This window comes from Octodon degus, unplaced genomic scaffold (genome assembly GCF_000260255.1).
Source record: "Octodon degus isolate 3935 unplaced genomic scaffold, OctDeg1.0 scaffold00012, whole genome shotgun sequence".
NCBI lineage: Eukaryota > Metazoa > Chordata > Mammalia > Rodentia > Octodontidae > Octodon > Octodon degus.
In genome coordinates, this window is record NW_004524588.1 from 12,623,776 (window position 1) to 12,641,285 (window position 17,510).

Sequence of the window (17,510 nt, forward strand, 5' to 3'; positions counted from 1 at the left end):
CCCCGCCCCCTGGTGGGCTGAGCTGGCCACACACACACACACACACACACAAATAAATTTAAAAAATAGTAAGAATGGCATGTTACAATCACTGCTCAGTATGAAGTAGCAGTCATGTTATAGCTGTGATGATGGGCACACTACAACTGTCTCTTCAACTTGAGTTATGCGAAGTATGTTAATCCACATGTATTTAATGTAAACGTCTTCCAAAATAAGTCCAGAAAGATTATAGAACAAAGGTAATACAAAAAGAGTAGTCTATAAATTCAGTATTTATAATTAGAAAAACAACTATCTTAACATTTCCTTTTTGCTTTTTTCATAGAATTCTGTTACAAATTTATTTTTATTAGGACACATTTGCAGTTCATGATGTTTACATTCCTTGTGTGGAGCTGACACGTATACTTCCACTGAATTCCTTTTCTCAATCCCTTTTCCCCTCTCTCTTTCCTCCATCTCTTGATCCCCCTCCCTTTGAGAAAGATGTTCCTATTTCTTATCTTTCATTTTGTTCTTTACTTATGCTTTTGGTTTCTCATATAAGAGAACCCATGTAAAACGGAAGCTTGTGTGTCTAGCTTAGTTCACTTAATATTAAGAGTATCAAGGTGCATCCATTTTCCTACAAATGACTCAAGTTTATCTTTCTTTATGGCAGAGCGGTACTCCATCTATTTAACATAAATACCATTATTTTATATACCTATTTATCTTTTAATGGGCATATAAGCTGCTTCCAAGACTTAGCTATTTATTACAAATTGTGCTGCTATAAACATGAATATGTTTATATCACTTTAATAAGATGTCTTTAACTCTTTCAGGAAGATATCTAGAAGGGGAACAGCTGAGTAAAATGGATTTTCTACTTTAGTTTTTTGACAGATCTCCATACTGATTTTCATACTGCCTATGAATTTGCATTCTCAACAACAATGTAGAAGGGTTCCTTTCTCTCAGCAGGATCATCAGCATTTGCCATTCTTCAATTTCTTAATGATGGCCATTATAAGGAATGTAAACATCATGAGCTACAAACATCAACTAATACAAATAAACTTGTAACAGAATTCTACAAAAAAAAAAAAAGCAAAAAGGAAATGGTAGGATAGTCGTTCTTCTAATTATAAATACTAAAATTATATACTATGTTTTGTATTGTTTTTGTTCTATAATCTTTCTGGGCTTATTTTGGAAAGTGCTTAAATTCAGTACATGTGCATATAAAGATGGAATCTCAGTGTTGCTTTAATTTGCATTTCTTCAATGGCCAATGATGTTAAACATTTTTTCATGTATTTCAGGCATTTGTACTTTTTCTTCTTGAAGAGTCTATGCATTTCTCTTGCCAATTTTCTTCCCATTCTGTGGGATATCTTTTCATGTTTTAGGGGGTTAGGGGGTACAGAGTCCTTTTATTTCAACATGATCTCAGCCTACAACTATGACTGAAAGAGTATTGCTTGTTTTATCTTCTAACAAGTGTATCTTTTAACATTTAGATCTTTGACCCATTTTTAGTTTAGTACACTGAGATATAGGTCCAGATTTCAATCTACTGCACATAGATAACATATTTCCTGCACCACTTATTAAAGAGGTTATATAATTGAATGTGCTTTAGGTTGTTTCTACATCCTTATCCTGTCATACTGATCCTCATGTCTCTTTTGTGCCAGTAAAATGCTATTTTTAATCACTGTAGCTTTGTAATATAACTTCAAGTTGAACATTGTGATGTCTTCCACTTGTTCTTTTTATTCAGGATGGCTCTTACTATTCTGGCGCTCTTCTGGTTCCATATGAATTTTAGAGCTCTTTTCTCCAGTTCTGTGAGAATGCTTTGGTATTTTAACTGGGACTGCATTAAAATCTGTGTATCAGTTTTGTAACTGTACATCATTTGGTTCTGCCTATCCTGGAATGGGGATCTTTCCACTCTCTAATGTCCTTTTTGATTTCCCTTTTAAGAGTTCCACAGTGCTCACTGTAAAGCTCTCTCAATTCCTTAGTTAGGTTAGGTTAGGTTAACTTCTTAAGTATTTAATATTTCTTGGTGCTATTTTGAGTGGTACTTTTTCTTAACTGCTTTCTCAGTGGTTTTATGATTAATACATAGGAACACTTGACTTTTGTGTGTTAATTTTGTATCCTGCTACATTACTGAATGTATTTATTAATTGTAAGAGTCATTTTGGGGGTCTTCTATATAGAGGATGTGTCATCTGCAAATAATAATCTGACTTCTTGCTTTACTACACATATCCCTTTTATTTCTTTTTCTTGCTTAATAGCTCTTACTAATGTTTTAACTACTATATTGAACAGGAATGGTACTAGTGGACAACCTTGTTTAGTTGATGATTTAGAAGAAAGCTTCTAGGCTTCCTCCATTTAACATGATGTTGATTAACAGGTTTAACATACATGCCTTCTTATCAAATGACTGTCCTTCTATACCTATTTTCTTCAGTGCTGTCACCATGAAAGGATGTTATTTTTGTCAAAGGTTTTTTCTTCACCTATCTTTGTTTTTTGTTTGCTTCAATTTCCTTCATGTGTTCCAAGTTTTAGATTATTCTTGTTTTTCCAGGACCATGAGGTACGTTATTAGGTTATGTGTTTGGCCTTCTTCTGTTTTTGTGATGTGGGCATTCACAGCTATAAATGTCCCTCTAAGGGCTGCTTTAATTGTTCCATAAGTTCTGGTATGTTGTACTGGCATTATCACTTATTTCTACAACTGCCCTATTTCTTCCTTGATTTCTTCTGTAACCTATAGATTACTTGAAAGTGTACTGCTTTTAAAAAGAACATTTTGTTCAGTTTCCATGAATTTGCATAATTCCTGTATTTTGCCTTTTATTTCTAGTTTCATGGCACTATGAACAGATAATATGCATGGTATAATTTCAAATCTTTTACATGTTTTAGCTTATTTTATTGGCTACCATGTGGTCTATGGTGGAGAAACTTCCAACTTCTGCTAAAAAGAATGTGATTTCTGTTGTTGAGTGAAACACTAGACATCTATTAAATCCATTTGTTCACCTCCGGATCCTGAACAGACCCAGAGCTCAGGCCTGGCGAGTGAGTGAGAGGACCCAGGCCGTGGATCCTCATTCAACCCAGGCTGCAGGCCCAGCAGGGAACCCTTCAGCAGAACTCCCTGCAAAGAGGCTAGAGGCAAGACCCACCCAGCTGATTCAGGAGCAGAACATCTTGCCAAAGAGACACAAAGGGTTCAACTCTAACGCCCACAGCAGAAAGAAGTGGAGCACAGCAGCCAGATCCAAGCAACACCCACCTGGAAGAATCTGAACTTCGTAGATCCAGACCTGGTGCTAAGGTAATAACTCTTATCTAAGCTCTACACCAAAGGTCAGAAGACAGTGGTATACACAATGACAAAGAGAAGGAACAAAATGCAGTATCAGGCCCCGAGTCTACCCAGTAGAAATGCACAAGATACTAGCACTGAGGAAACTGGAAATCACACACCTGATACCTCTGAAATAATAGCGTTGACAGTAAAGAATCAACTGCAGAAAGGTATAGAAGAAATCAGATCAGAAATAATTTCAGAACTAAAAAATGTAGTGGTAACTATAATCAAAGAAGTACTAAGTGCTTCTAAAGAATACACTGATAAAGAAATAGAGCAGAATATAAAAATGATGGAACCCCTGAATAAACAATTTAGGAAAGAAATAGAATCTATGAAACAGGTTCAAAGTGATATACAGGAAATTAAAACCTCAATCACAAGCTGGCAAAACTCTTTGCATGAAAGTGAAGATAGACTTTCTGACCTGAAAGACACCATTGCAGCTAGTGAAAAAGAAAAGATCTCTTAAAAACAATTAGGATGCAAGAAAAAATAATTCACTATCTGCAAGACGATGCAAAGATGAACAATGTGAGACTAAGGCATTAATGAGAAGGAAGGAGTCAATACAAATGATATAAAAAGAATATGGGCAGAAGTAATAGCAGAAAACTTCCCAAATATGGGGCAACAACCTGACATTCCTGTAATCAAAGCATATAGAACTCCAAATAGTATCAATCCAATGAAAACCACACCCAGACACATAATAATCAAGATTCCAGAAATTCAGCATAGGAACAGTATACTAAAAGCCACTAAAGAAAAGAAACAGATCACATTTAAAGGAAAACCCATCTGAATAACGGCATATTTTTCTTCACAAACCATCAAGTCAAGAAGAGCATGGAGCAAAGTACTTCAGGTCTTGGAAGAAAACAAATTCCAACCCAGACTGATCTATCCTGCAAAACTATCTTTCAAATATAATGGAGAAGTGAAATATTTCCATGACAAAGAACAACTAAAGAATTTCATGATGACAAAGCCAAGCCTACACAGACTACTAAATGATGTTCTAGAGAGGGAGCAAATTGATCACAGCTCCATGAATGAGAATGGAAAGAACCCGTCAAATAGGGTAAACAGAGGAGAATAAGAGGTATACAATAGTAGTCTTCTAGTTATTCCTTTGTGTTCAGCAGCAGAATATTTTCATCAGCACACCCTACAAATGGACTTCTCTTCCACCCCATGAGTCATGATTCCACCTGAGTCTACAGGGTGGATTTCAAAGAAATAGCTGTAGCTCAGTTCTACAAGTGACGCCTAGCCACCAGTAACTATCATGGTCATTATGCATGTCCACAACACACTAGAACTTTGTGCGATATCCTATCCTCAAACTGTAAGAAGTGCTGGGCATTTACTTGCCATGCCAGTATTTATCTTATGTTTTACTCTAGTACTTCTTTGCTATCATGGAAACTTTTTCTTAGTTCAATTGTTTTGAATCATTTAATTTTCTGAATATTGCTTAATCTTAATTTTTGTTCTAAGATTTATACTATATCTTTGACTTATAATTTATTTAAAAGACATTGTATGATATCTTCTCCTAGTATTAGAAACTTTAAAAAGTATATTTCCATTTTCTGTTGACTTAAAAAAAAACAGGTTTGTACCTATGTTGTTTATTCATTATTTCTTGCCTATATCTTGTAATATGAGAAACTACTTTGGCAGTAACAATACACAATGTGCTAACCATTGTTACTCTCCTAAAATCTTGTTTTGAGATTTTGTACCATTGTTTTTATTTTTTTTTTCTTTAAAATAAAAAATAACTGATGTCAAAAAAAAAATCCATTTGTTCAAAGGTTTTGCTCAATTCTGATGTTTCTTTAAATTTGTCTAGTTGATCTATTTGTAATATTGGGGTATTTGGGGTATTATGGTCCCCGACTATTACTGTGTTTTTGTTTATTTGACTTTTTAAATCCAGTAGTACTTGTTTATGAAGTTGAATATTCTGTTTTTCAATACATATATGTTACTAACTCATTATCTCTTCCTGTTGGATTGTTTCCTTAACCAAAACGTAGTGTGACTTTCTTTGCCTCTTTTGATCAGTTTAGGCTCGAAATCCACTTTGTCTGAATATTGGATAGCTAAACCTGTTTTTTTGTGTGTATTCCATACAACACTGTTTTCTATCCTCTGACTTTTATTCCATGAGTTTCTTTTAGCACTAAACGTATTTCTTACATACAATATACTACTGTATTTCGTTTCTTGATCCATTTTGCCAATCTGTGTCATCTGATTAGGGGATTGAGATGATTCTCATTGAGAGTTCTTATAGACAGGTAGGGACTTACTCCTGTCATTGCCTTATATTCCTGTTGCTGATTCCCTGCCTTTTCATTCTACTTAACTGTTCACCCCCCTCCTGGTATATTCATTCTATTAGACCTTTTGTCACTCTTAGTTTCATCATCCCTAAGGGTCAGCGTTCGGGGTACTGGGAGATTCTGGAGGCATTTTGTTGGCTTATCTTTTCATTTGTTGCACGTGTGTCTGTGTTGAGGGTTGTGGGTTGAATATACTTGAAAGCTATGTTTCTAGTATGGAGACCTCTCTAGCTAGTATCTACTTTTCACTGTTGTCTCTGGTGTGGCTATTGGCCTTTGCCTTTGTCCCAGGATCCAACATCTCCATTTACTTGATGTGAAAGGTTACAGTGTTTGACCCAATACATAGTTCTTCAGAAATGAGCCACAATATTGTTAATAGTTCCAAGGCAACCTAGGTATTGGCACTCTAAGAAAACTAATACCAGCCACTACATCACCTTGGCTAGAGTAAGAGAATCAGCTCTAAAGACAAACTGAATATTGACTAACCTAAGGACCAGTAATCTATCAAGCTTAACCATGGGCTATAGTATGAACACTAACAAAAAGACCTACTAATGACTTCCGACAGGGTTGGGGATGTGGCTCTGCAGCAGACCTCTTGCCTTACAGGCACAAGTCCCTGGGTTCAATCCTCACCACCACCACACAAAAAAAAGGAGATGTATAGTAAACATCTACTAAGTGGAATTTTATCTGTATTAACAATAGAACAGTAATAAACAACAACAGTGTAAAGTTACGTAGCTACCTAAAGATTCATAAAGCTTAACAGTTACACCAAAACAAAGAGACTGAAAAAACTAAAATTTGAAAAATTAATTAACAGGATAGAAGAAGGAAGAGAGAAAAATGAGGTAGGGTGTCCTATTGAGGAATATAAGGTAAGTGACAAAAAAGTTACAGAAAATAATGAAAATGAAACAATGAAAAGAGAAACAGAAGAAAATATAAGACATAAAGAGAAAAAAGCTGACAGCAGTAAAAAAGAAAAAGAGAAATAAAAAGGGGGGAGGGAAAAAAAATCCAACCCCCCAAAAACCTTAAGATAGACAGAAAAATCAAAAACGACTGAGTCAAAGGAAAAAAAACTTCTCTGTGCTTCTGAATCTGTTTTCTTTCTTAGGATCTTTCCACTTTCCAGAAAGTGGTTTCCTTCCAAGAGTGGAGTCTGGGAATCCAACCACTCATCATTCTCGCCACCTGGCTTTGTAGCTTGTGGGCTTCTGAAGTGCTCTTCCAGCACCAAGGAGCCCCATCCATCTATCCCTGACTGTGGTTACTGTCTGAGCCAAGTCATGTTGTTGCTCATGTTGATGAATGGCAAACACAATCGGGCCTCTGCTCTCTACTGGATGCAGGCCACGGGCCAGAAGTGCAAGTGGACTGCTGGACTTAACATCAACACTCGTGGGGCCTGGTTGCTGTGCTGGAGGGCAAGGCCCATGTCCCTCCCAACCCAACCTTATACTTTTCATGGGGGGTTATGCTTGCCCCACCCTTCTCTGTAGTGGTCGCCTATGAGTATCTCTTACCTAGTCACTCTGGAAAGGTAACACTGGAGTCCCTAAAGTTGCTGGCCAGCTCTGCCCTTTCACCAAGGGTCTGCTGGCTTTCCAGGCTTATTTTCTTTCCCCAGGCATTATCATTCTCTAGGATCAGGTCAGCTGGTTAGAGCACACTGCTCTTGCCCCATGCCAAGGGGAAACAAAATGTAGATAGAGGCAGCTGGAAGTTGGTGATGCTCATTCTTTGTGTTAAGAGGTACCACATAGCCATCATAAGCCTGCTCAACTTGTATCAGGAGACCCAATTACATTTTATATTTTGTTTTTCACAGTAATACATAACACAAATCTGTGTCTAGGTATTTCTAGTAACTGCAAAATACATTAAGTGATGAGGTGGCACTGTGCTATACTTCCATATACAGTGGTTTTTTTGTGTGTTTATAGAGGAAGAGGTACTGGGGATTGAACCCATTGCCTTCATAATGAGCTGTATATCCAGGCCCCTTTTTTATTTTGAGACACAGCCTAAGTCACTCACCCTCCCAGGTTTTGCAGGAAACTTTTAATTTTCCTGCCTCAGCCTTACAGACTGCTAGAATTACAGGCATGTGCCAGCATACCTAGTGACATATGAGAATAAATGTATTTTCTCCTTTCTTACTGGAATGCAAGTATAAACGTTAATCTTAGAAAACTGGCATTAGTTGCTAAGCTGTGATGTTCAGGTCATGGGTTTCACCAGGACATTCAAGCATTTATTGAGTTGATGACACAGTATTAAATGTCAGTGAGCATACAAGAAACAGTAACTCAATTCAATGTTTTCCATTGAATGCCTGTTATGCATGGCACAGGGGATGCCACAGGCAGATAGCAAAAAGCCTAGTCAAATTGGTCAGTGGTCCAGGACCCACTACTCTAAATACAGTGTGTTCACAGGCAATTTTCCATTAGTTTTGTAAGCTAATCATCAAGATGGATACAACAGGATTCCTCACGGGTCTGCTATGAGGATTAATGGCTACACTTGCATGTACCTAACATGAGACTGACAAATGCCTAAGAGAAAAAACAAAAAACTTTAAAGGTCTGAGGAGAAAGCACTAACTTCCAGCTAAAGGAGATGGCATCTAGACTAGACCTGAAAGAATAGGCATGATTTAAAATTTAATAAAAGACAACAAAGAAAAGACCATTTGAGGCAATGAAATGCAGGGAAGTTCAGAGCATAACCAAGGCAAGGTGTGTATTTCCACTTTGTTGCTGCACAGCACTGAGAAGGACAAGAGTGATAGGATGGAAAAGAGCTTCAAATCTTAACTAGGCTTTGGTCGCACCTGGCAAGCAACAAGACATGCCTAGAGAATAAAGTAAGCTTACTCAGGGGAAATACTGACTCCTGAGAAGAAAAACAAAATCCCCTCCTATAGCCCTTATCAGTAGAGTAGAAACAGCCTTGACAATTCCCAACTACACACTGAGCTCTCTCTGCAAGTCAGAAAATGTGGACAAATTCACTAAGACAGCATGAACCTTAAAAGGACTGTTGGTCACTCCTGACATCCATATGAAGATAAGGAATACAATGCTGCTCTTGAAGGAACTGTTAATTCAGTGAGGGAAAGAGTTATTGATGAAGCAAGGCAGAACACCGGAAGTACTTAACTACAGAGAGATAAAAGAAATAGGTTATAAAAACATAAAGAGATAGCACTGACAGATCTGACTTACTCTAGAAGACAAGATAGTGGCACTATGGCCATGTTCTCACCTTTCTATATCCTCTGCCTCACTGAGGCCAATTCTCTCTACTGCATCACCTACCTCTTTTGAGATCTCTGGTGCTCACATCAACTAGAACAGTGGCTCAAATGTCTACACACAGCAAGGCTTCCCAGAGTTCACACTATTAGTCCCACAAAATCCTCATATCCACAGAAACCTGAAGATACTTTCTCCATCACTCCTGCTGTATTATTCTGAGTTTTTTGTAAACTTTTTTATTTATTTATGTATTTCATACAGGGTCTTGCTATGCAGCCGGGACTTAGTGATCCTCCTGTTCCAGTATACCCAGCACTGCAATTACAGGCATGCATCATTTTTTTAATTTTATGACAAACAAATAGCAATGAGACAGTTTCAAAACCGATTATCACTGGTACCATGCGCCTGGGGCAGGACCAGCAAAGGATGTGCACCTGAGATCCAGGTCCTTGCACTTTCCAGGCAGGTGCTTAGACCACCAAGCTATCTCCCCTGCCCTGTATTTCTTTGAATGAAAATATATCATGCTGTATTTACTTCTGAAGTTTGGTTTTCAACTCATAAAAGCAGCTCAAAATAGTGAAAGTCCAGGGTCTTGCCCAACATAAGTGGATTCGGGGCCAGGGAGATGGCTCAGTGGAATAAGTGCTTCCCTGGCAAGTGCAAGGGTCTGAGTTCAATTCCTGGTTCCACAAAAAAAAAAAAAAAAAAAAAAAAAAGACACAAATTACTCCAACATAAGTGGATTCAAGTCAGGGCTCTATCACACACTAGATGGGTGGTTTTGTGCAAATCTGGGATAAACCTCATTTTCTCACCTATACAAACATCTAAGCCTGAAGGCTAGAAATAATCTTGGTTAACTGCCTCAGCATTACAGTAAATACTCAACATGTAAGTTGATACCATTTTAGTTATGTTAACAACTACCATTTAGTGAACACCATCTCCATCACTCTAAAGAGCCTCACGTTCGCTCATTAGCTCTACACAGCTATCCTATGAGGTAGCTACTGTGACTGTCCTCAGCTCACTGTAAGAAATCTGATGCCTCAGTGTAGATTATGCATGGAAATGGGCAGCATGGGGCAGAGACAACCATCAAATGTAGATTCAAAGATAATTTTTTGTAACTTCCTATCCATTGACTATAACTTTTACAAATAATCGGTGGCCTCCTACTGTGCATCAGGCACTGGAGACACAATGATGAACAGAAGGAAACAGGAAACCAACATGGAAAGGCCTTATGAGGCCATGTTTTATTTTAAAAACTAACAACATTTATTAGCTTTAAGCATATAAACTAAAAAAAACTGTATTTCCCTATTCCTTTGTTTTGAAAATGTATGATACAGTACCATAAAAACAGGAGTTTACATGTGGTTACTAGCTTTGAATACAATTCTTTCCATTTCAAGTATGTAAAAGTGTTCTGTAAATGCTACATGAAATGCCTGTACTCGTCACAAAGTATCTCTGCTAAAAAAATCTATGTATGGATTTTTTGAAACACTATAAAACCTGTTTCTTGCTTTCCATTTCGGCATTCTAAACTCTTAATGTTCCTGGCTAGCATACATGTACTACAGGCATTTTGTGTCTTTTCCAAATATAGTTTTTCCCTTTCCTTTTATTTGCTTTTGTTTTTCACTTTAAAATATTGATTACTATATATAGCTACAACCATACCGGGATAAAAAGGTAAGCCATTACCTATGAATGAACCCTCTTGCACAGTTAAGATTCTGGGCTGAGAATATACCCAAGTGGTAAGTGGAGTGCTTTCCTGGTCCTAGGTCTCAGGCTCACTCACCAGCACTACAAACACAAAAATATAGGAGACACAATTCTCACAGTCAAACTAATACAGTCACTGAACATACTCTGTTATATTCTTTAGGTGGGTAAAGAAAAAAAAAAGAAGGGGGCAGTTGGGAGAAAATGTGGCACTATGTGAGTGGGAACAGGAAAATGGCTCACAACTTGTTTTGCTTTGGTGTTTAAAGAAATACTATTTTATCAGTATCACTTCTCAGAGTCTTAGTTTCATCTCCATCAAGAGAAAACTGAGGGTTGGGTGTCCCTCAAGGGCACCTGCCTAGCATGCTCAAGTTCCTGTGTTACATTCCCAGCGCCTCCTCTGCCAAAGAAAGGAGGGGTGAAAAATCAAAGAAAATCAAAATCAAATGATGTAAAATTTCTGTAAACATTAAATACAATAGTTTTGTTAAGTGTCTTATTTTTATATAATAACAGTTATTACTTATAACTTTTTAAGAAAATTACTTTCCTTATAGTCTCAAATTACAGATAAAGTGTATCTTAATTAAGCAAATAATCCCTCTTATCTTATTCCTTGAGATACTAAATCAACTACAGACTTTCACTGACTCAACAAGACTAGGTAACTTTTTCAAAAAGTATCACTCAGTGTCAATTGGTACTATAAATTTTACTACAAATAAGAGTAACTCTATCTATTAATTAATAAGCTGTCATTAATAGTTCAATGTATACTTAGAAAAAGAATTACTCATATAATATAACTATTATATTGAAGCTTTTTAAAAATTATTTTCCCTCAAATAGGTAAAATATTTCCAATATAATTTTGTTAAATTATCAAGTATTTCCTTTAAGTATACTACAAAAAACATTACATCTAGTACCCTTAATACTCAAACACTGAAGCATTACAATATACAAATAACAAACTCAGTGAGAAATTACAGAAACACCTTTCATAACTGCACCCAAAAAAATGAAATACCTAGGACTCAACCTAACAAAGAAAGTAAAAGACCTTTACATTGAAAACTACAGAAGGGGTTCGATTCCCACATGCTGGGCTGGGGATATGATCACAAGAATGATCACAAAGAATCAATACCTGGAATCTCATCTTATGAACAGGATTTTGCACAGAAAAGAAAGAAAGAAAGAAAGAAAGAAAGAAAGAAAGAAAGAAAGAAAGAAAGAAAGAAAGAAAGCAAGCAAGCAAACACTAGAGTGAAGAGACAACCCAACAAAGTGTGGGTAAAACTTTTGTTAGCTGTTCCTCAGACAAAGGAATACTATCTAGAATGTATGAAGAACTCAAAAAAAAATCAGACTCTACCCTCAAACAATTAAAGACCCACTCCAAAACTGGGCTTATGAAATGAATATACACCTCTCAGATAAAAAGTAGAAGTCACAGATAAATATATGAAAAATTGTTCAACACCACTGGTCACTTAAGAGGTAATATCAAAACAACACTGAGATTCCAAAAAATAAAACAATACTGAGATTCTATCTTTCTCCAGAAAGAATGGTTATTATCAAGAAATCCACCAATAACAAATGTGGACAGGGCTGTGGCCAAAAAAGGAACCCTGCTCCACTGTTGGTGAGAACAGACTACTGACTCTGTACAACCACTGTGGAAATAAGTGTGGAGATACCTCAAAAAACCAAAACCTTATGACTCAGCTATTCCCCTTCTTGCTATCATCCTGAAAGCATTATACAAAAGCAGTATGTGCACAGCCATGTTTATAGAAACACAGTATGTAACAGCTAAATCTTGGAAACAGCCCAAATGTCCATCAACCAATAAATGGATAAAGAAAATGTGGTTCTTTTATACAATGGAGTACTACTCTGTCTTAAAAATGGATAAACATGGGTCATTTTTAAATGGATGTACCTTGAGACCATACTTTTAACTGAAATAAACCATACACACATGTTCAAATATCATATGGTTTCTCATTTGAGAAACCAAAAGTATAAACAAGGGCCAAATTGTACAACAAACATTAGAAAATGGGAATAAAATGCTCAACTGAGAAAGGGAACTAGGGAGGTGGGATGGGGAAAGTAAAGAAGAAACAAGAAAAAGAAAGAAAGAAATGGAAACAAAGTTTTTGTAAACAATGAGAAGAAGAGAGGTTGAAGGGGGAGAAAGGGAATGGGGAGAAAAGAAGCAAGATATAGCAGGTACAGGTACGAACTCCCCATGATGACTGTACATGATGAATGTTACCTTTATGCATATCTGAAATGTACCAATAAAATTTTAAAAACCCACACACACAGAGAAAAAACACTATTCTGTTAAACTGTGTTATATATTACTTTCTGGAATAAAAACACACTAAAGAACTTAGGATCCAGGGGCCTGCCCATTAGCTCAGGTCTTTAACTGCCTGCTGAAACAAAGCAGTCAGGCTCAGGATGCTGTAGTTCAATCCCCTCATCCTCAAGCCAATCCAGACCTGCCCTGAAGGCACCCTGAGTGGGTCCCCCCCCAAAAAAAATCCTTCTGCCATTAATGGATAAAAAAGATGTGGTATTTTTATACAATGGAGTATTTACTCATCTATAAAGAATGATAAACTCAAAGCCTTCATATTTAAGTGGATGCCACTTGAAAATATACTCATAAGTGAAATAAACCAGGCATACATGTGTAAATATCGTATAGTTTCCCTAGTATAAGAACTCAAAAGAAGAAATGCAAACAGAAAGGTATAATACAATTAAAAGGAAAGCAAGAACTTGAGGACTAGACAATGAAGGGAGAGCAAGGAGAAGAGCTAGGAAACATGACAGAAGCAAGCTATAGTTATATGTACAAGATGAGTAAGGCAATGATAATGAGAATCTTCAGAAGATTTTCGAATCTAGCAGTTAATTGGAAGGATTCTCACCCTGACTAACTATATATGCTGACACCTGTGAACTAAGCAACTGCACTGAAGATGGCAATTTGTAATATTAGGTTCATGCTTGGAGTGCCCGTCATTCTGGTCTGAATACGTGCTGCTTGTCATGACATGCCAGTTGCTGCCGTACTGTCTCCCAGGTAGAAGATTGTTTAAAAAGGAAGGGGGTGGTGAATGAAGGCAGGAGACAGGAAAAGGAGTGTTGTGGGACTGTCCTGCAACGATGTTGTATGTGGTTAGAATTCTGGACTTATGTGTAAACATATATAAATATATTTTTAAAATTTTTTTTTCATTACATTCTGTAGGGACTTAAAAGTTTAACATATCAATACTTGATGAAAAATACCTGTTCCATATTATGCCTAAGATGTTTGATATTCACACAGATAGTGAGGTTAAGCTCAATAGCCTAGGTTGCATGGAAGTAACAATCAGCTTCTCTTCTGGAGGGTTTAACAACCTAAGATTGCAGATCAAAAATTAGAGAAAAAAGAGGGCCACAAGGAAAGCCAACATTTTGGCCCTAGGCTTTCAAGGTCAGCGAAGACACATGACACAGGACAACTCGTACTGTAACATCATGTAACTCAGTTGTGTCCCAAATTTTCTGATCAAGGATATAATGGGGCCAAAGAGGAAAGTGATGGATGATGTAGAGTGTGCCTAAGGAGAGTCACATGGAGAGAAAACATTTTCTTAGGCTTTCACAGAGGGCAAATGGGTCAAGCAATGGCCATGACTCATCCACATGGCTGACAATGACAAAGGATCTACAAACTGAGGTATAGGGTCTCAGGATAAATCCTGAGGGGATTTGGCTGACCTTATCAGATCCAAAAGCTACAATTCTTGCTATATAGGTCTTGTTTTATCTTGGTCTTAAGCATCCAGCAGAAAAGTATAAAAACAAAGTATAAGAAGTAAAGTCATGTTGTTATACTGAGATGTAGGGAACTCAGGTTAACAACTTCTGACATTGCCAGTCAAGCAGAAGACCCAATACTATTATGGACTGCTGGACTATTTTGGAATATTTTGCTGAGTTCATGCACCTATAATATTTAAATGACAGAACTAAACAAAAAAAGGGGATACAGGTGAATGACCATTTTGTATCTGTGTATTCAAAATGGTTAGGATAGATACACAGCTACACTCTTAATTCAATGAATAGAGGAATTTGTTCTAATTGTGTTTGTAAATAGGATATCATATCTGCATCTTGTACAACAAATAACCACTAGGAAGACAGCATGTAATGTGTTAATTATTGGAACTGTCCTACCAATTTGATTTGAAACTGTCTCATTGCTATTTGTTTCTCAATAAAATTATGGAAAAAAAAAAAAAGAACTTAGGATCCAAACTTATACTGACAATACTTCCAATTCATTTCTTCAGGGAAAATTTCATAGGTACCAAAAACTGTGGAACAATTAAAGAAAAATGTCACGTATTTGACATCCAAAATATGTAACTGTTTTCTAAGCTAGGAAAGCATTATTACAGTATCAGGTGTGGTCTCAGCAGATAGGAAGTAACAGAGAACACTCTCACGGTATTAATACAACTGAAGCTGACTTACAATCTTACCTGTCTGGAGCCAGCAGGATAGCTCAGAGGCCTAAGGCACCTACTTAGGCAAGTGCAGGGAGCGCAGTTCCATCCCTGACACCACATACCATACCAGCCCTGCTCATAGGGCGGGCTAATCCAGCCGTATGCATGCGCACACTTACCTGTCTGTTAGTCCGTAGGCCAGATCAAGCATGTCATTCTCCTCATCAGTAATTGCATCTAACTTCTCATATATGTGATCTTCAAAGATGAGGTGGCAGGTAGAACAAGCCAGGGTTCCCTCACAGGCACCTGCAAAAGCAGTCAACACTGAACAGATCTACATTTATACAGTCAAGACCTAAAGTTAAAATACTGCTAAAATTTAGAATCAGCATTACCATAGTAAACAAAAGAATTTTAACAATGAATCAGATATAGCTCCCCTACTACATATGTATAGCACTTAAAATCACTAGTACAGTATTTCTCAAAGGTTCTGGACTAGGTGCTGGGAAAAGTCCTGATATAAAAGAGTTTACAATTTTATAAGCTGAAATATGATACACTAAAAAATGTGCAACTTCAAATACACATAACAGCTATGCAAGGGATTTTATTTTTATTTATTTATTTTTTTGGTGGAATTGGGGAATGAACTCGGGTCCTTGCACTTGCCAGGGAAGCGCTTACTCTACTGAGCCATCTCCCCGGCCCAGAACTCATTTTAAAAAAGAACAGAATTTAAAGAACATTTCTCCTGTTCCATTCTTAGGTCATTAACATTATCTATTGAGTACCTCTTGTGTGCCAGACTATAGGAAAAAAATCATCTCACCCAGCCAGACCATGCTGGAAAACACCTCTGCACTATCTCTCTCTCCAAGTCACCCAGCCTTTGCTGGATATCTCCTGACAAAGAAACCTATGACATATAAGCTACCAATTTCACATTCACCTGGCTTCCACCATGCTAGAATCTGCCACTATAACCTTCGCATACTGTTCAACTCTGTATTTTGTGGAATCAAACCTAAGCAATAACATTTTGTTATATTTGAGGCCATATATCTTACCCAATTCCTTCAATTTTTTTTTTCAACTCAAATTCCTTTCCTTAGGCTACCTGGGCTTTTCTTCAGATCATACTAGATACAGAGTACACATTAGTACTTGAAGGAAAAAGTAATGCACAACCATGTTCTTACTAAATTCAACTTTAGAAAGTTTAACAGTTTAAGAGTTTTTAAAAGCTACCATGCAACTCTCAAGACTGTAAAATCTTGAGTAATTTCAACTGCAGCTGGATTCCCTGTTTGAACAATGCTGCTGCATATGAAGTATGTAATAGAAGTACTGCTACTGTTAACCTTAATTTGCCTCTAAATGAGTCATTTAGTAAGAGTTGTTCCCTTCCCATAATTTCAACACTTAATATTCACATTTTCTTATCTTTAAAAAGTAAAGAAAGAGAGGCTTCCCTAAATCTTTTCCGTTCAATTCAATTCAAAGCTGTAACAGGAGACTAGGTACGGTAGTGCACACCTACAATCCCAGCGCAAGAGAAGCTGAAAACAAGAAGATCACTACAAGTCCAATCTGCATAGTGAGACCCTGTACCAAATACATAAAATAAAAAATAAATTTAAAAATAAAGTAACATGGTTGCAAAAGACAGCAACCATCTAGTCAGGTAGAACAGTCAGGAGCATGCTCCGGGACCAGACTCCCTGGGTTCAACCACAGGTCCTTTGCTTACTAACTGTGTCAAACTGAACTAGCATACCCTTCCTGCCCCTGTTTCCTCAATAGTAACTGTATCAAGTTTGCCCAGTATTTGCAAGAATTATCTGAGTATGTACTTGTATATGTTCATGTATGTACTGGCTACCATGAGTGGTAGATAGCAAGCATTATATAAGTATTGGTAATTATCAGTATATGGAAATTATAACAAATCTTAAAAGCAATTCAACTTTTTCTGTGGGGACAGGGGGGTTACTGGGGCTTGAACTCGAACCTTGAGCTTGCCAGGTAGGTGCTTATGCTGCTGAGCTATATCCACAGGTCAACTTTCTTTTTACAGATAAAAAATTTAACCCAAAAAGTTAGAGAAATGAATAAAGATACTACTAGCTAGCATAAGTTATGATTTTGGCTAAGTTTCCAAACAAAGACTAGTTCCTGCCATACAATAGTTTGAGTC

At 37.0% G+C, this 17,510-nt stretch overlaps 1 protein-coding gene across 1 annotated transcript in view; it reads right to left on the reverse strand.

The window, feature by feature from the left end:
- Positions 1-17,510, reverse strand: part of Fdx1 (ferredoxin 1) — a 52,873-nt gene that overhangs the window by 10,520 nt on the left and 24,843 nt on the right. The window contains exon 3 of the mRNA XM_004626215.2: positions 15,487-15,616. Coding sequence (XP_004626272.2) covers positions 15,487-15,616 — 130 coding nt within the window. The remainder of the gene's footprint in view (positions 1-15,486; positions 15,617-17,510) is intronic.